Source organism: Rhinoraja longicauda, chromosome 7 (genome assembly GCF_053455715.1).
Source record: "Rhinoraja longicauda isolate Sanriku21f chromosome 7, sRhiLon1.1, whole genome shotgun sequence".
Taxonomy (NCBI): domain Eukaryota; kingdom Metazoa; phylum Chordata; class Chondrichthyes; order Rajiformes; family Arhynchobatidae; genus Rhinoraja; species Rhinoraja longicauda.
Window position 1 is genome coordinate 49,753,384 of NC_135959.1, and position 20,582 is coordinate 49,773,965.

Below are 20,582 nucleotides of genomic sequence, written 5' to 3' on the forward strand. Positions count from 1 at the left end.
AAAAAAATCACATGTGGTTAAAGTGCACATTGTCAGATTTTAATAAAGGCCATTTTTATACGTTTTGGTAGAAATTACATGTAGAAATTACAGCAGTGTTTATATATAGTCCCCCATTTCAGGGCACCATAATGTTTGGGACACAGCAATGTCAGGTAAATGAAAGTAGTCGTGTTTAGTATTTTATTGCATATCCTTTGCATGCAATGACTGCTTGAAGTCTGCGATTCATGGACATCACCAGTTGCTGGGTGTCTTCTTTGGTGATGCTCTGCCAGGCCTGTATTACAGCCATTGTTGGCTTATGCTTGTTTTGAGGGCTAATCTCCTTCAGTTTTCTCTTTAGCATATACAATGCATGCTCAATTGGTTTCAGATCGGGTAATTGACTTGGCCACTCAAAAATTGAACATTTTTTAGCTTTGAAAACCTCCTTTGTTGCTTTATCACTATGTTTGGGATCATTGTCTTGCTGTAGAATGAACTGCTGGCCAGTGAGTTTTGAGGCATTTGTTTGAGCTTGAGCAGATAGAATGTGTCTATATACATAATTCATTATGCTGCTACCATCAGCTGTTGTATCATCAATGAAGATAAGTGAGCCAGAACCTTCAACACCCATACATGCCCAGGCCATAACACCCCCACCACCGTGTTTCATAGATGAGGTGGTATGCTTTGGATCTTGGGCAGTTCCTTCTCTCCTCCATACTTTGCTCTTGCCATCATTCTGATATGTTAATCTTCGTCTCATCTGTCCACAAGACCTTTTTCCAGAACTGTGGTTGCTCTTTTAAGTACTTCTTGGCAAACTGTAACCTGCCATCCTATTTTTCCGGCTAATCAGTGGTTTGCATTTTGCAGTGTAGCCTCCGTATTTCTGTTCATGAAGTCTTCTGCAGACCGTGGTCATTAACAAATCCACACCTGAAGAGTGTTTCTGCTCTGTCGGACAGGTGTTTGGGGATTTTTCTGTATTATAGAGAGAATCCTTCTGTCATCAGCTGTGGAGGTCTTCCTTGGCCTGCCAGTCCCTTTGCGATTATAAGCTCTCTTTCATCTTAATGATGTTCCAAACAGTTGATTTTGGCAAGCCTGAGGTTTGGCTGATGTCTCTAACAATTTTATTCTTGTTTCTCAGTCTCATAATGGCTTCTTTGACTTTCTTTGGCACAACTTTGGTCCTCATGTTGATAAACAACAATAAAAGTTTCCAAAGGTGATGGAAAGACTGGAGGAAAGACTAGGTGCTGAGAGCTCTCTTATACCTGTATTAAGGAGACAATTAAACCCACCTGAGCAATTACAAACACATGTGAAGCCATATGTCCCAAACTTTATGGTGCCCTGAAATGGGGGGACTATGTATAAACACAGCTGTAATTTCTACATGGTGAAATCAAAAATGTATAAAAATGGCCTTTAATAAAATCTGACAATGTGCACTTTGACCACATGTGTTTTTTTCTATTACAAATCTCAAATTGTGGAGTACAGAGGCAAATAAATCAATAATGGGTCTTTGTCCCACACATTATGGAGGGCACTGTATATTAATGATTTAGATAAGAGAATTAAATGTGACATCTCCAAATTTGTGGATGACACCAAGCTGGGTAGCAGTGTGAGCTGCGATGAGATTGCTATGAGACTGCAGGGTGACTTGGATAGGTTTGGTGAGTGGGCAGATGCATGGCAGATGCATTGTAAATAATGTGGATAAATGTGAGGTTATCCACTTTGGTGGAAAGAACAGGAAGGCAGATTATTATCTGAATGGTAGACACAAAATGCTGGAGTAACTCAGCAGGTCATGCAGCATCTCTGGAGAGAAGGAATGGGTGACTTTTCAGTTTGAGACCCTTCCAGACTATCTGAATGGTCTGAATGGTGTCAGATCAGGAAAAGGAGAGGTGCAACAAGACCTGGATATGCTTGTACATCAGTCACTGAAAGTAAGCATGCAGGTAAAGCAGGCAGTGAAGAAAGCTAATGGCATATTGGCCTTCATTGCGAGATGATTTGAATTTAGGAGCAAGGAGGTCCAATTGCAGTTGTACAGGGCCCTGGTGAGACTGCACCTGGAGTATTGTGTACAATTTTGGTTTACTAATTTGAGGAAGGACATTCCTGCTATTGAGGGAGTGCAGCGTAGGTTCACCAGGTTAATTCCCAGGATGGCGGGACTGACATATTATGAAATAATGGGTTGACTGGGCTTGTATTCACTGGAATTTAGAAGGATGAGAGGGGATCTTATAGAAACATATAAAATTCTTAAAGGATTGGACAGGCTAGATGCAGGAAAAATGTTCCCGATGTCGGGGGGTCCAGAACCATGGGTCACAGTTTAAGAATAAGGGGTAGGCCATTTAAGACTGAGATGAGGGAAAACCTGCTTCACCCAGAGAGTTGTGAATCTGTGGAATTCTCTGCCACAGAAGGCAGTGGAGGCCAACTCACTGGATGTTTTCAAGAGAGAGTTAAATCTAGCTCTTCAGACTAAAGGAATCAAGGGATATGGGGAAAAGGCAGGAACGGGATACAGATTTTAGAAGACCAGCCATGATCATATTGAATGGCGTTGCTCGCTCGAAGGGCCAAATGGCCTACTCCTGCACTTTTTTTTAGTATGTTTCCATGAAATGCTACTAAAGATAGACGCAAAAAGCTGGAGTAACTCAGCACGACAGGCAGCATCTCTGGAGAGAAGGAATGGGCTGAGACCCTTCTTCAGACTGGTTAGAGATCCCATCTCTCCAGACATGCTGTCTGTCCTGCTAAGGAACCGCAGATGCTGGTTAATTAAAAAAGAAAGGCACAATGTCACACTGTGGTGTCGGAATCCTTCTTCCGACTGATTGTAATTGTGTCTCTTCTCTCTTCAAGCTTTCTCCCCTTCCCACCCCGCCATAATTAGCCTTGAAACATCACCTGTTCATGTTTTCCAGAGATGCTGCCCAACCCGCTGAGTTCAGCACTTTGTGTCTTTCATTGTTATTCTGTGTTCATTTGTAAACCCATTTTAACATTCACCATCCTAGGCAACGGGATACCATCGCCCGTAGAAAGGTCTCCATCCAAAATGTCACACCCATGTTCTCTTGATCTGCTGTTACTCCAGCACTTTGTGTCTTTTTGTTTGAAACGACATAGTTATACAGTGTTGAAACAGGCCCTTTGGCCCAACTTGCCCACACTGGCCAACATGTCCTAGCTACACTAGTCCCGCCTGCCATATCCCTCCAAACCTGTCCTATCCATGTACCTGTCTAACTGGTTCTTAAACATTGGGATTGTCCCAGCCTCAACTACCTCCTTTGGCAGCTTGTTCCATACACCCACCACCCTTTGTGTGAAAAAGTTACCCCTCAGATTCCTATTAAATGTTTTCCCCTTCACCTTAAACCTATGTCCTTTGGCCCTTGATTCACCTACTCTGGGCAAGAGACTACATCTACCTGATCTATTCCTTTCATGTTTTTATAAACCTCTGTAAGATCACCCCTCATCCTCCTGCGCTCCAAAGAATAGAGTCCCAGCCTACTCAACCTCTCCCTATATATCAGACCTTCTAGTCCTGGCAACATCTTCGTAAATCTTCTCTGTGCCCTTTCCAGCTTGACAATATATTTTCTATAACTTGGTGCCCAGAACTGAACATAATACTCTAAATACAGTCTCACCAATGTCTTATACAACTGCAACATGACCTCCCAACTTCTACACTCAATACTCTGACATCTGCAGCCTCTTGTGTCTGTATTCAGCTCTTAGATTTGTGATTTCAAGACACGAGATGGGTCATGGTTATCTTTCAAAACTGATTTGGCTGGCTGCGGTGAAAATTGCTTTCAAGAGATGGCACAGTGCTGGTGGAGCTGCTGCCTCAGCGCCAGAGACCCGGGTTCGATCCTGACCTCTGGTGCTGTCTGTGTGGAGTTTGCACATTCGTCCTGTGACCGCATGGGTTTCCTCTAGGTTTCTCGGTATCCTCCCACACCCCAAAGATGTGGGGTGGGTGGGGAGGTTGTAGATTAATTGGCCTCTGTAAAATGCCACTAGTGTATATAAGGATTGGATGAGAAAGTGGAATAACATATAACTAGTGTGAACGGGTGATAGATGGCCAGCTTGGGCCAAAGGCCCTGTTTCCATGCTGTATCTTTATAAATTATAAATCTTTCCCCTCTCACTTTAAATCGATGTCCCCTGGTTCCTGATTCCCCTAATCTGGGTAAAATACTGTGCATTCGCCCTATCCCCCTCAGGATACATTTTCCCTCAAACACGACTCATTGTTTAATATTGCAGGGACATAATCTGTAAGCCATTTTTGGATGTAATTGTTTAACATGTGTGGGGAAGAAAACAGCAGTTGCAAAATACCCAGTTTTCAACAAATTTGTGGTAATATTTGCATCTCATGAGCTGAGCTGAAAATGTTTTTATATATTTATATATATATATATATATATATATATATATATATAATTTATATAATGTAGAAAATGTATCATTACTGAAGATCTGCTAAATGTATTTATATGTTTTGTTGTTCATTAATGCACTGAATATGCTATCCTAAATTCCAAAGATTGACACAAAAAGCTGGATGTAGGCACAAAATACTGGAGTAACAGCAGGTCAGACAGCATCTCGGGAGAGAAGGAATGGGTGACGTTTCGGGTCGAGACCCTTCTTCAGAATTATGTCAGGGGGGGGGGGCGGGACAAAGATAGGATGTAGTCCGGGACTGGAAGAATGATGGGAGAACTGGGAAGGGGGAAGGGATAGAGAGGGGAAGCAGGGACTACCTGAAGTGGGAGAAGTCAACGTTCATACCGCTGGGGTGTAAACTGCCCAAGCGAAATATGAGGTGCTGATCCTCCATGTTCCTCCTTGTTGCTGATGTAGAGAAGTTGACATCTGGAACAGCGGATACAATAGATGAGGTTGGAGGAGGTGCAGGTGAAACTCTGCCTCACCTGGAAAGACTGTTTGGGTCCTTGGATGGAGTCGAGGGGGACAGGTGTTACATCTCCTGCGGTTGCGGGGAAAGTACCTGGGAAGGGGGTGGTTTGGGTGGGAAGGGACGAGTGGACCAGGGAGTTATGGAGGGGATGGTCTCTGTGGAAAGGGGTGGAGATGGGAAGATGTGGCCAGTCGTGGGATCCCGTTGGAGGTGGCTAAAATGTCGAAGGATGATTTGTTGTATGCAACGGCTGATGAGGTGGAAGGTGAGGACAAGGGGGACTATCCTTGTTACGAATGGGGGGGGAGGGGGAGCAAGAGCAGAGCTGCGGGATATAGGGGAGACCCTAGTGAGAGCCTCATCTATAATGGAAGAGGGGAACCCCAGTTTCCTAAAGAATGAGGACATTTCCGAGGCCCTAGTATGGAACACCTCATCCTGGGCGCAGATGCGGTGTAGGCGGAGGAATTGGGAGTAGGAGATAGAGTTTTTACAGGAAACAGGGTGGGAAGAAGTGTAGTCAAGATAGCTATGGGAGTCAGTGGGTTTGTAGTAGAAAAGCTCGATGCAGTCTGAAGAAGGGTCTCGACCCAAAACGTCACCCATTTCTTCTCTCCAGAGATGCTGCCTGTCCCGCTGAGTTACTCCAGCTTTTTGTGTCTATCTTCGGTTTAAACCAGCATCTGCAGTTCCTTCTTACACTTACTAATTTCCAATTTGGACAATTAGTTTTCTAATCATTTAAACATTTTATTGCAGATAATAGATGTTTTAATGTGTTTTGTTCTATGGGGATTTAAAAGTTTGTTTTAGTTTGCAACTTAAGTCAGCAACTTAATATTTTGTTTTTATAACTTTTTTTAGTAATGTTGCCCACTTAGTACAGGTATTAGAAATTCTGGGGATGGAGGATGGAAGATAGTTTTGGGCTGGGTTCGGAACCCCTCATTACAACGTGTTTTTGCCATTGGTGCTAGACTGCTTTTTCTTGCAATATAATTTTTGGGCAGCTTTACTTTGCCTGGTATGTTTGTCATTCAGAATTAATTATATTTGAACATTCATGTATCCTGAAATGCATTTCATTTGTTTGATTTCTCTAATCATGCCTCTTGTCATGATTATGTCACCTCATTTTTAAAAATTTTACCTTAGCATTATGTGCATTGTTTATAATTTTTCTCATTTGTAGTCATTATACACTCATTCATCCATTCTAGTTTTTACTTCCTAAATTCTGTTGATTGTCACTACATTTGGGCAAATTTGATCATATCATCAATAACAGCATCTCTTCTAACAGTAACATCAAGTTTCACCACAGATGATGCCTACCCTGTTTTGTAGTTCCAATTTTTTAATAGCAAGGAATTGTAGCATGTATCAGGTGTTTGATAAAGTTATCCGAACTGTGACTTAACTGGATATTGAACACCTCTTTTGTGTACTATTTCCCTAATTATCCAAACTTGATTTTTTTTTTTTTAAATCATATATTTTATATTTGCCCACTTTTTAGAGACTGAAAGATCTTGAGCCCTGAGGTCATTCTGCTTTGTTTGTTTTTAACCACAATGCACACTTAGATTTTGAGGAAAATAAAATTGCTTCAAGATTTTTCCTGCATTAACATGGCCTATATTATGTCATCAACATGGTGATCTACATCTACCTGAAATCACGTAAGTTTTGTGATCTTGGTTATGGTCCATCTATGGAAGCCTATGGAATTTATTGAGACTATATTTGTCCTGGCACTTATCCTGATTATTCTCTCTCCAGGTTGAAAAATAACCTAATTTTTACCATTTCTATATGTACTGTTGCATTATCTTATTGTTTTCTTTTATTACTATGCCTATGTTGTTGGCTTCCCATTATTTTGATCTGTGGTGTAGCTTATCCTTAAAAGATAGTTTTTGATTTATATTTATATAATCTTATTTATATTTTGATCTCAAAACCACCTATTTTAAACTAATTTTGAAAAGTCACAACATTTTCTAAGTGATATATCACGCTTTCCGTAACTATTTCTTTGAATGTTGGACACTTTTGAGAAATGACAATTCATATTCAATTTTTAAACTTTAAACATTCTGTTTTGACTGCACATCAATATAATTTGGAGCACAAAACCTTGTGCTATTAGAGGAACTTCTGATGTATATACATTGTTCAGAAACTCTACTCGAGACTTCTTCATGCATTACAGAAGTCTCATACTGTCATGGCACTTTTATCAAGCATAAAAATTGAATTGTGCATGCAGCCTGGATTTGTTTTCTTCTTAATAACTTTGAGCGTTCTGGAAGCTTTCCAAAACTTGAAACAAGACAGACGAGCGTGTCCATGGCTCACAAACGTGTGACACTGGTATTCAGTGAAATAGAACCAAAAAGCCTGGGAATCTTTTGAATAAACAATTGGATATGTCTTTAGGTTTCAGGGAATTAATAAATTAAAATAGAAGAAATGTTCTCCTTCCATAGTCCTTGGAAAATCCTTTCATTCCTTTGTTTGGATATCTTAGGTGGTGATTCGACGTTTGCCTCCTAACCTAACCAAAGCACAACTAGAAGAACAACTGCATCCACTACCTACACATGATTATTTTGAATTCTGTGCTGCAGATGTAAGGTATGAAATGTATTGGATCCATTTGTAAGTGGTTCATATTAATAATATTATTACAATGCAATGAAACATAAGATTCAGTAACTCATTGATAGTCACATGTAAATACAATATAAACGGTATTTGGTTTTCTCCTATATATTTAAATTTTATTTTTTAATTTACACATTCTTAAGAAAACTATATTTCACAATAAAACAATGTTTTAAAGCTGTTGAAATGGTATTTCTGCATTATTGTAACTCTTTCATCTATACTTTTTGGTGAAATAGTCAAAATTGTACTGAATGCTGTTTCAGTTTCAGAGTTGCCGGTATTTAAAACTAGTCTAAGGATTTTTTTTGCAACTTGGACACTTGGATTCTAACTTGGATTCTAACATATGCACCCTTGGTGTCCAATACTGTAGGAATCATAAATCAACACCATTTCTAGTGCTTAAAGCAAATTTATAAAGTCTCCAGACAGTGCCTTTCTTGCAAGCTGTCTTTCTGAAGTTCCATAAACAAATTTAAAGAAACAATTTTCAGATTGATAATCTCCTTTCACTATCTCTATAAGTTGACATAATAGAATTTGCCTTTTTCAAAAGAGTTCATATTTCAAAAACATACTAATTTTCCAATTATTACCTTTCTGCAAGGAAAATAACAACAATGGAACAGATTTTCAACTTGTTGGACATGATTTGAATATAAAAGAGAGGCTTGAGATATTAGAAGTTCCATAAATTGGACACAGAGTATTGTCCATTATTGATAACTTGGAAAAGAAAATTAGGCAGGGTCTCGACGCAAAACATCACCCATTAAGTCTGAAGAATGGTCTCGACACGAAACGTCACCCATTCCTTCTCTCCCGAGGTGCTGCCTGACCCGCTGAATTATGAATGAATGAATTAATGTTTATTGGCCAAGTATGTACACATACAAGGAATGTGCCTTGGTGCTCCGCTCGCAAGTAACAACATGAACATACAGTAAACAATTAAGAAAAAGCATAAAACGTTAAAAAATTGAGAATACAATGTTACAGTTTAAACATGTGAGTGAAATAAACCAGAGCAAAAAGAGACTACAGATTTTTGGTTAATGAGTAGAGCTACTACTCGCGGAAAAAAAGTTGTTTTTATGTCTGACTGTGGCTGCTTTGACAGTCTGGAGTCGCCTTCCAGAGGGAAATTCTTCAAAGAGTTTGTGGCCAGGGTGAGAGGGGTCACAGATGATCTTGTCCGCTCGCTTTCTGGCCCTTGCAATCTACAGTTCGTCAATGGGGGGAAGGTTGCAGCCAACAACCTTCTCAGCTGATCGAACGATTCGTTGCAGCCTCCGGATGTCGTGCTTGGTGGCTGAGCCAAACCAGAACATGATGGAGAAGGTGAGGACAGACTCTACGGTGGCAGTATAAAATTGGACCATCATTGCCTGTGGCAGATTGTGTTTCCTCAGCTGCCGCAGGAAGTACATCCTCTGTTGGGCCTTTTTGACTGTGGAGTCGGTGCTGGTCCCCCATTTAAGGTCCTTGGAGATGATGGTTCCAAGGAACTTAAATACCTCCACAGATGTGACTGTGGTGTTGTTGATGGGGGGGGGGGGGGGGGGGGGAAACTCTCCTAAAGTCTACAATCAGTTCCACTGTCTTAAGAGCATTGAGCTCCAGGTTGTTACGAAAGCACCAGGACACCAGCTGTGTCACTTCCTGTTTGTAGGCAGATTCCTCCCCATCCTGGATCAGTCCAATCAGGGTTGTGACAACTTGAAAAGCTTGACAGAGGAGTCTGTGGAGGTGCAGTCGTTGGTGTAGCGAGTAAAGGAGAGGGGAGAGTACGCAGCCTTGGGGTGCTCCTATGCTGAGGGTCTGCAGGTCCATGATGTGTTTTCCCAGCCTCACATGCTGCTTCCTGTCTGTCAGGAAGTTGATGATCCATTGACAGAGGAATTCAGACATAGTTACTCCAGCATTTTGTGTCTACCAAAGAAAATTAGGACCATTTTTTCCCCATTTTAGTCACTTGAAAGAAACGATGGGTCACTTTATATAAAATGTAGTCTAGCACTAAGTTCAAATATCTTGGAAACCCTCTTCTATATTCATCCTAATTTCATTCTTTGGTGAATCATAATAAATATATTTTATCATTAATGTTGAACAGAAAGTCTGCTGCTGAAGATGTCATCAGTCAGATAAATTGTTAAAATGAACATTATTGGTCTTTTCGGTATCTGTAAAAATATTCTCTGTATCTTTGAAAAGTAAAGAGGCATTCATTTTGTTTTGGGTATTTTTTTAATTGATCAACAATACTTAAAAAGATTATCTTGTTGTTGCTACATCGTATTGTGCATTGCAAGGGTACCTGCACTCTAACAAATATTTTATTGAAAAGTGATTTGGTCATGAAAGCTAATGCACAAATAAAAAATATTTTGCATCGTACATTTTTTTTAATAACATATAACATATAACAACTACAGCATGGAAACAGGCCTGTCCGGCCCTACCAGTCCACGCCGACCATTCTCCCTGACCTAGTCTCATCTACCTGCACTCAGACCATAACCCTCCAATCCCCTCCTATCCATATACCTATCCAATTTACTCTAAAATAATAAAATCGAGCCAGCCTCCACCACTTCCACCGGAAGCCCATTCCATACAGCCACAACCCTCTGAGTAAAGAAGTTCCCCCTCATGTTACCCCTAAACCTTTGTCCCTCAATTCTGAAGCTATGTCCCCTTGTTGGAATCTTCCCCACTCTCAAAGGGAAAAGCCTACCCACGTCAACTCTGTCCGTCCCTCTCAAAATTTAAAAAACCTCTATCAAGTCCCCCCTCAACCTTCTACGCTCCAAAGAATAAAGACCCAACCTGTTCAACCTCTCTCTGTAGCCTAAGTGCTGAAACCCAGGCAACATTCTAGTAAATCTCCTCTGTACCCTCTCCATTTTGTCGACATCCTTCCTATAATTTGGCGACCAGAACTGCACACCATACTCCAGATTTGGCCTCACCAATGCCCTGTACAATTTCAACATTACATCCCAACTTCTATACTCGATGCTCTGATTTATAAAGGCAAGCATACCAAACGCCTTCTTCACCACCCTATCCACATGAGATTCCACCTTCAGGGAACAATGCACAGTTATTCCCAGATCCCTCTGTTCCACTGCATTCCTCAATTCCCTACCATTTACCCTGTACGTCCTATTTTGATTTGTCCTACCAAAATGCAGCACCTCACACTTATCAGCATTAAACTCCATCTGCCATCTTTCAGCCCACCCTTCCAAAAGGCCCAAGTCTCTCTGTAGACTTTGAAAATCTACCTCACTATCAACTACTCCACCTATCTTAGTATCATCTGCATATTTACTAATCCAATTTGCCACACCATCATCCAGATCATTAATGTAAATGACAAACAACAGTGGACCCAACACAGATCCTTGGGGCACTCCACTAGACACTGGCCTCCAACCTGACATACAATTGTCAACCGTTACCCTCTGGTATCTCCCATTCAGCCATTGTTGAATCCATCTTGCAACCTCACTATTAATACCCAACGATTTAACCTTCTTAATCAACCTTCCATGTGGAACCTTGTCAAATGCCTTACTGAAGTCCATATAGACAACATCCACAGCCTTGCCCTTATCAATTTCCCTGGTAACCTCTTCAAAAAATTCAAGAAGATTAGTCAAACATGACCTTCCAGGCACAAATCCATGTTGACTGTTTCTAATCAGGCCTTGATTATCCAAATAATTATATATATTGTCCCTAAGTATCTTTTCCATTAATTTTCCCACCACAGTATGTTAGCTTTCCGTCTATGTAAGAGAGCTCAGGTTTGCAATTGTGATCTAAAATATTTAAAATATTTATATGCTATACATCTTCTGAATAGAATGCATTGCAGACTTTAAAAGAGGCATTCAGATCTTATTGTATAGTAACAACATTAGGTTAAACTTAGGTTAAACTTCTTTGGATTGGGTCAACATTTGTCTTTTATCTTTGAAAAAGTATTTTGATTCAGTTGTTTCACCCAACAGATTTAAGCAAGTTGTACAAAGCACCATAATTGTGTAGATTACACATAAACATTTAGAAGTTGATAAGTGGATTTTTCTGATGTATTTCTTAGTGATATATGAATCTTAGGAATTTTTCTCTGTGCAATTTTTAATGAGACATATCAATAGGTTCTATATGATATTGTGAACTATATATATATTTTTGTTTTTCATCAGCCTTTACCCCCACCTATTCTCCAGAGCTTATATCAATTTTAAAAATCCTGATGATATAATTCTGTTCAGAGACCGATTTGATGGATATATCTTCATTGATAATAAAGGTAAAGAAGCAAAATTTTTAGTCTCAAACCAAACAGCCCCATTTACATATAAAATGCCATTGTTGTTGCATCTCCTGTATTGTTAACTTTCATATGTGATGGCACCAAATAATTTAAGGCTTAATTGTTATTTGTGTAAAACAAAATGTGTGTGTATGTATATATATATGTGTGTGTGTGTCCTAAAATCAAGACAAATACAAAATGTACAAAGATAAAAACATGACTGCAAATACACATCTTGGACGTTATATATATATATATGTGTGTGTGTGTGTGTGTATACGTGTGTGTATGTGTGTGTGTGTGTATATATATATATATATATAGTGCATTGAGAAAATATTCAGACCATTTCACTTTTTCCCCATTTTGCTACGTTACAGCCTTATTTTAAAATGGATTAACTTCTTTTTTTTTAATCATCAATCTACACACAATACCCCATAATAAAAAAGTGAAAACAGGTGTTTACAAATGTTTGCAAAATAATTAAAAAGAAATAACTGAAATATCACATTTACATAAGTATTCAGACCCTTTGCTATGACACTCGAAATTGAGCTTATGTTCATCCTGTTTCCATTGATTGTCCTTGAGATGTTTCTACAACTTGGAGTCTACCAGTGGTAAATTAAATTGATTGGACATGATTTGGAAAGGCATACACCTGTCTATATAAGGTCCCACAGTTGACAGTGCATGTCAGAGCAAAAACCAAGCCATGAAGATGAAGGAGTTGTCCGTCGACCTCCAAGACAGGATTGTGTCGAGACACAGATCTGGGGAAGGGTATAAAACAATTTCCGCAGCATTGCAGGTCCCGGAGCACAGTGGCCTCCGTCATTCTTAAATGGAAGAACTTTGGAACCACCAGGAATCTTCATGGAGCTGGCCTCCTGGCCAAACTGAGCAATCAGGGAAGAAGGGCCTTGATCAGGGAGGTGACCAAGAACCCAATGGTCACTCTGACAGAGCTCCAGAGTTCCTCTGTGAAGATGGGAGAACCTTCCAGAAGAACAACTATATGTGCAGCACTCCACCAATCATGCCTTTCTGGTAGAGTGGCCAGACGGAAGCCACTCCTCAGTAAAAGGCACATGACAGCCCACTTGGAGTTTGCCAAAAGGCACCTAAAGGACTGTCAGACCATGAGAAACAAGATTCTCTGGTCTGATGAAACTAAGATTGAACTCTTTGGCCTGAATGCCAAGCTCATCACCTGGCCAATACCAATCTGAAGAAGGGTCTTGACCCGAAATGTCACCCATTCCTTCTCTCCTGAGATGCTGCCTGACCTGCTGAGTTACTCCAGCATTTTGTGAATAAATACCTTCGATTTGTACCAGCTGCAGTTATTTTCTTACACTACCTGGCCAATACCATACCTACGGTGAAGCATGGTGGTGGCAGCATCATGCTGTGGGGATGTTTTTCAGCGGCAGGAATGGGGAGACTAGTCAGGATCGAGGGAAAGATGAACGGAGCAAAGTACAGAGAGATCCTTGATGAAAACCTGCTCCAGAGCGTTCTGGACTTCAGACTGGGGCGGAGGTTCACCTTCCAACAGGACAATGACACAGCCAAGACAACGCAGGAGTGGCTTTGTGACAAGTTTGTGAATGTCCTTGAGTGGCCCAGCCAGAGCCCGGACTTGAACCTGATCGAACATCTCTGGAGGGACCTGAAAATAGCATCGACCTCCCCATCCAACCCGACAGAGCTTGAGAGGATCTGCAGGGAAGAATAGGAGAAATTACCCAAATACAGGTGTGCCAAGCTTGTAGCGTTATACCCAAGAAGACTTGAGGCTATAATCACTGCCAAAGGTGCCTCAACAAAGTACTGAGTAAAGGGTCTGAATACTTATGTAAATGTGATATTTCAGTTATTTCTTTTTAATTACTTTGCAAAAATTTCTAAACACCTGTTTTTGCTTTTTTTATTATGTGGTATTGTGTGTAGATTGACGGCAATCTGTTCGATGACGTTGAGCTTGGCGATGGTAAGGCCTTCAACGTTGAGCTGCAGTAGCGCTAAACCTCGAGAGTTGGCGGCTTTTGACGGTGCCACCTGGCCTGGCGAGGCATGGCGTTTTGCGGTCTGCAGACGTGGCAAAGACATTAGTTTCGCTTTAAGGGCTTATAAGCCTGTCGGACGCTATGGAGTAGCGATGAAGAGGTGGTGTCTCGTGGACAGTGTCTCCTGCGAGTGTGGGGACCCAACACAGACAGTGGAGCACACACTCACCAGTTGCCCCAAATACCGGCCATCGAATGGTGAACGAGGTCTGATTGACCTGGACGATGACACGTTGGCCTGGCTTGCCTCAACGGAGCTGCAGGTCTAAAAGACATACGACAGAAGAAGTGTGTAGATTGATGATAAAAAAAAAGAATTTAATCCATTTTAAAATAAGGCTGTAACGTCGCAAAATGTGGAAAAAGTGAAGGGGTCTGAATACTTTCTGAATGCACTATATATAATATTTATATCCAAGATGTGTACTTGCAGTCATGTTTTTATCTTTGTAAATTTTGTATTTATCTTGATTGTTCTGTTCTTAGGGTCTTGTTTAATAGATAAAACCATATCAAGTATCATCTTGTTTGCATGAATTTCAGATTAGGATTTTAAAAAAATGTTTGTTGTAATGTATTATATATTAGTCAAAGACCAATCTTTATGGTGGTCAAATGTTTAAAACTACAGGTCCACCATGATTTTCTGACAACTGGTAGTCCGGCACCTCCTATTAACCAGACATAATTAGAAGAGTGCACTTGAGATCTCCCCCCCAGAAGTTCCCCCGAAAATGTGACTCCTAGATGATGTCAATCTCATCGGGACTTCCGCGGCCGTTCAGCGGGCTTGGGCTCCAGATGTTTACTGGCTGTTATCTTGGCCCCATGACGGCCAAGGTGGACCGTTCCGGTACCGTTGGACTCCTCTTAGAGGCCGGGGGGGGGGGGGGGGGGGGGGAGCTGGCGCACCTGCCCTATCGCATTTTCGGCAGATTCGGAAAATCTTGAGTCGGCAGGGGTCAGTTCTGATGAGGTGTATTGTTGTATCATTATTATGTGAACTTTGTTGGCCCTGGCAGCACTTTGGACCCAAAAGTGCCAGAAAATTGGCAGTGGACCTTTATATTATCACATGTTTACAGTAATATTTTGCTAATGTGACGTATTTGAAGCACAAAAATACTAAATGTAAAAAAATTGGTTTGAAACTTGTTTTAAACGATAAATTACTCTATCTTCCTGCAATTGGAACTCAACCAGGCCAGGAATATCCAGCTGTAGTTGAATTTGCACCATTTCAAAAAATTTCTAAAAGGAAACTGAAGAAGAAAGATACAAAATCGGGGAGTATTGAAGAAGGTAATTATGTTGCCCAAGGCAAAGTAAGAGAGAACACTCAGTAATGGATTTGGATATATATATTCAGTCACTTTTTATGTCACAAATAGAATACTCAATTGCATAACCAAAATTGTAAATTTGTTGTTTAATTTAAGTCTTTTTTCAGACAATACCTTTTCACCGTCCTGCTAGAACATGAATTTATATGGGAAATATCGAAGAGGGGCAATAAATAAATGCTTTATTTATTGGACCTATTAATCCCTATATTTTACTATTGCTACTGTTTACCTGGATATCAATCAAATAAAAAGATACACACTGGAATACTAAGGCACAGGAGAGTCACAAAGAATGGAAGGAAGTGAAGCTATTCAGAGAAATATCCAACTTAAACAAACTAACAGAATTTAAAATTCTTTCCAGAAAATGTTTTGGGCAGGTTTACTTATCATTTTACAGTTTTAAAATACAGTAATTCATAAGACAGTACAATTACACATCCATCTAGATAAAATCTACAGTACCTTATTCTGGTACAATACCAGAAAGTTTGCCTTTGTCACTTTTGAGAAAGTCTATTTCATATGTTGGTTACGTTTACCAATTTGAAAGCATCTCTTCACCTTAATCACAAGATCCACTTTAATGCCAAATGGGATGAATAGGTCCAATAAATAGGAATTCACTGGTCTTTCCTAGAATCATTGTATGAATGTCACCGACTGAGAACATGCAAATTGTTAAGAGCATAAATGGAAGGAATACACCACGAACTCCTGCTGCTAAATTCTGCTCCACTATTCTCTAAGATCTGGCTCAGTGCCTGCATCAACTTTACTTGCACTGCATCCCATTTTCATCGCAATAGATTTGAAGTTTTTCTTTTACACGGTTGCCTTATAATCTTAGTGTTCTATCTTAATGGTAAATGGATGGATTCTCTAAATTTCTCAGATTCAATCTGCTAATCAAATCATATTGAAATTCATTTTCTTGTGCCATTTGTAATGTCAATTATAGAAAGCAGGGTTTTTTTTCTTTTAATTTAAAGTGTATTATATTTGGTAGATAATTAAACATTTTTTATGTAATTGTAGATCTTGAGTACAAGAAGTTTTTGGAAAGTTACTGTGCAGATGAAGAAAAGGTTGCAGCTAATCCAGAGACGTTACTGGGAGAGATAGAGGCAAAGACCAGAGAACTGATTGGTTAGTCTGATGGTGATTTTCAGGTCCACTTTCATCACAATTATTTTGGAGAACTTTATTCAGGAGCATAGCGGATTGATGTTTTACTATATCATCAGGTCAGAATCAATAACTGATCAGATGTGAGTTAAACAATACAGGGAGGTATTTTCTTTTGTGCATGTTTTCATTCAATATATCTTTTACTAGGAACATTTTAATTTAAGTTTGAAATTGAACTTTGGGATTAAATTTCTAACCTACTTTTGATGTCAAAGAGAACAAAATCTCTGACTAGATTTGTTTTTCTTTCTTATATTTTTCTTCTGTTTTAAGTAACATGTTGATGATTGACACTAACAGTATTTGTGATATCAGAAAATAAGGTGTTTTTAATCCTAATTGCATTTGCAAAATTAAAATCTTTAATTATTTTGTGACATTGCTGAAAGATCAATACATTAAGTCTTACAATTCAGCTGTTTCACCATAGCCTTGGGTATGTTTTTTTCCCCAAGTATACATCTAATTTCCTTCTGAAAATGACAATTGAATCTGCTTCTGTCACTCATTGGCCTAATGCATTCTAGATCATGGTTACAAGGTATAAGAAAAATCCTCTATCATTTTTGGTCATTTTGTTTGTACTTAAGTCTGTGTCTTTGGTTATTGACCACTGCTAGGAGAAAATTTCTCCTTATCAACCTCTATTAAACTATCCGTAATTTTGAACATGACTGTTAAATAAACCTTCTCTGCTCTGAGAAAAAAATACACATTTTGCAATGTACTTAATTAAATCCTTCATCCCAATTTATTAGTTCACTTCTGCACAGTCTCCGTGGCTTCTTCCCAAAGTCCGGTCCACTAAATTTGTCAGTGTTCTTAGCTGAGATTTAACCAGTAATTCATAATGAGTTTAATCAAACAAGAGAACAAAATCACTCAGTTGTGCAATGCCTTTCATAGTTTGAGACCATGCCAGAAAACCTCAAACCTAAAGCTAACAGCACATTAATTCTGCAAATGGCAATAAGGTAATGATCAGATAGACTATACTATTGACGTTATTTGAAGGATGAATGTTGGCCAAAACATGATTGATAGCTCATCTGTAATGCTTCATAGTGCAGAATTTTTATATCCACTTGAAAGAACAGATACAGATTTAGCCAAAGGCCAAAATATTTCTGACGGTGAAATGCTATTGCAGTTCTACACTAAAAACGGGGTCACAGAATGTGTATAGCTGAGAAGGAGACTGTGTGGCCAGTCAGGTCCCTACTGAATCTGTGCAAGAACAACACCTTTTAATGCCACAATTGATTTTTGCTTTTACACACTGTTGAAGTTCATTCCAGATTCTAAGCACTTGCTACATTAAAAGAAAATCTTTCCAATGTCTTGTTTTTTTTGTTCTGATGATATGTTCATTCTTTTTTTTTTTTGGTTCGTGATCCTTTTGCCATTGTAATCAGTTTCTCCTTATTTCCACACTCCAAACCCCTTGTGATTCTAAATGCCTCTTAATGGATCCCCTCTCAACCTCTCCTTTTCTCCTAAAGAGACCTATCCCAGTTTCTCCAGTCCATCCACATAATATCTGGAATTGTTTCTAGTAATCCACTTCTGCACCCTCTTTGAGTTCAGTCTGTATTTTGAATGTGCATCCCGAAAGTGAAAATTCAAGTTGCAAACATCAGGCAAAGAAAATTGAACCTTTTCTTCTTTCGTATGTCAACGACAACAATCGAAAGTGGCAATTGGTGCTTCAGAGTACCGTAATTGACGCTTTGCTGCAAATTTTGCCAGTTCCGTAGAACTACCCAGGGTGGACGACGAGGACGTAAAGCAGCTCCCACCCCAACTATCATTGAGCCATGGCTAACAATAAGCATAATGTCCTTGGTTTTTATTCAGCTCAATATCTTATTCGCTTTTGTTTGTGATTTGCCAGATCTTACAATTTTTATACCCCTTATTTTAATTGTACTATTTAAATTGTATTACTTCTTGTCAACATTCTTTCCAAAGACTACTGCCTCAATTTATTACATTTAATCCGTTAAGTGTCTGTCTATTCTGTCATTTTATCCTTTTTTGAAGTTGGCTACCATTCCTGCATTTTCAATGTTTTGGTTATTTGCAATCTTTGAAATTATGTCATCCATACTCAAGTCTTATTTAAATTTTAACACCATCCCACTGGCACAGAAATTAGAATATGTAGTACAATTTATTTGAACTTTATCAGATTGAAATAAACATCTGACCAATTGACCAGTTTACAACTATCCTGGATCAGTCAGAAAAGTTGCCCAGCCACTTCCCCCCATATAAGTTACATAAAACTCACATCAAACCCACATCAAATAATATAAATTTCCTGACAATGGCATCTAGGATTTTTTTCTGTTTTCCTGAGAATGCTTTTCATCAGTCACCATGAGGCACCCATGTCTGAAGCAGTCACATGTAAGTTCCATATAGCCTTTCTAGATGCATTGCAGTTTCTCAACTATATACTTTTCCTTTCATTAATTTTGTGAGTTTCAAGTTTACCATGTGGCATTTGTTACTCAAATAAAATATAGCAATATTAAAATTAATCAGGATGAAAGGGGATAAAAAAAGAAAAAAATAAGCTTGCTACAAAACTGGACAAAAGATGTAATGCCTCAAGTGGCAGTACTGGCTTTGTGGGGAATATTCATCTCCATCTTCATCTAGAAACAAATTTCTACTTTAGCGGACATCATTTAGGCTTTCACATAAGTGGTGTTTTTAAACAGTTCTGCTCTGTTGGGGGCACTGTCTTTCTGGTGACAGTTTATAGTGAGGCTTTGTTTGGCAATGATGAAAAGGTTCCATGATATTTCTTTTCAAGAGTAGACTTCAACCTCTAACCTAGCTGATATTTAGGTTTCCTGGTCATTTATTTAATCGGTGTTTGTGAGACCTTGCTGTGCACAAATTGATTTTTGCCTTTCCATATTTTCTAACAGGGAGTACCCTTCAAAAGTACTTCATTGGCTGTAAATGCTTTGGGACACCGTGAAAAGCATTATATGAATGCAACGTCTGCCTTTCTTGTATATGGTTGGGTCTGCCTCGCACAAGTTGGACTAATGAACCATACCTAGATCTCATGAATTGAGTTGGTGATCCAAATGCCCCTTATTTATCTGATTTAAGATGTGATCACCATTACACCAGACAAGCAACTATATACATGTTGAGAACAATAACTGATTTTCATTGCATTGTTTGGCAGTTTGGATATCTGAGATCTTCATCAGTATCCATCTATTTCATTGCATACATAAATTTGATGGTGCAATGATAACTTTAATCCCTGTGCTAAACTAAGCCTTAAAATATTGAATTTGGTATATGAATCTCATATTTATCTATATTGCTTAACTGATATCTTTAATAACTGTATATTTGTTTTCTGCACATGTTAACCTATAATTCTTATTTTTAAAGAATATGAAAACAAAAGAAATGGGATGAGATTCAATAGCTCTAGTTAAGGAGCTAGACCAGCACTGGCACGATGAGTTGGGTGGCATCCATGTGTGCTATACATTTTATGATTTCTCACAATATTGGGCTCAGTATTTTTTCAAGTTCATGGTTTATATGTACAGCCTGAAAATTTGTTTTTGCATTGCTAGCAGGTACAGACCAATTCCCAACTCTGGAGAATGTCTATAGCCAGGAACTTAAGGGTGTAAACAGAACTTGGAAGCAGCTGCACGGGTTCAAGAACACAGGTGCGCAGTTGTTTTAAAGTCACAGCTGTGACTATTGAACCACTGCATAATTGCACTTGTTCACCATAGCCAATTGAAATCAATTCCGCAATGTAAAATAGGAAAATTCAAAATATCAGCATTATTAATTAGCAGAATGACTTCCTCACTGTTGTGCTAATTTTTAAAGGAAGAGAGATTAATTTGACTTACATATGTTTAAATTATCAAGATTGATATAATTTTTGAAAGAGTAATAACATGATTTTTTTAAAGGCATGTAATAGCAAT

At 39.1% G+C, this 20,582-nt stretch overlaps 1 protein-coding gene across 5 annotated transcripts in view; it reads left to right on the forward strand.

The window, feature by feature from the left end:
* upf3a (UPF3A regulator of nonsense mediated mRNA decay) overlaps nt 1–20,582 on the forward strand; it is a 35,548-nt gene that overhangs the window by 1,486 nt on the left and 13,480 nt on the right. For 2 of the 5 annotated variants that reach the window (XR_013547476.1, XM_078402536.1), the window contains exons 2-6: nt 7,509–7,615; nt 11,872–11,978; nt 15,263–15,361; nt 16,444–16,554; nt 20,214–20,312. Coding sequence is in view for 4 of the 5 variants with exons in the window: in XM_078402536.1 (XP_078258662.1) it covers nt 7,509–7,615; nt 11,872–11,978; nt 15,263–15,361; nt 16,444–16,554; nt 20,214–20,312 (523 nt within the window). In the remaining variant the exon portion in view is untranslated. The remainder of the gene's footprint in view (nt 1–7,508; nt 7,616–11,871; nt 11,979–15,262; nt 15,362–16,443; nt 16,555–20,213; nt 20,313–20,582) is intronic. The other 3 variants (XM_078402537.1, XM_078402538.1, XM_078402539.1) reach the window with 3 other exon arrangements.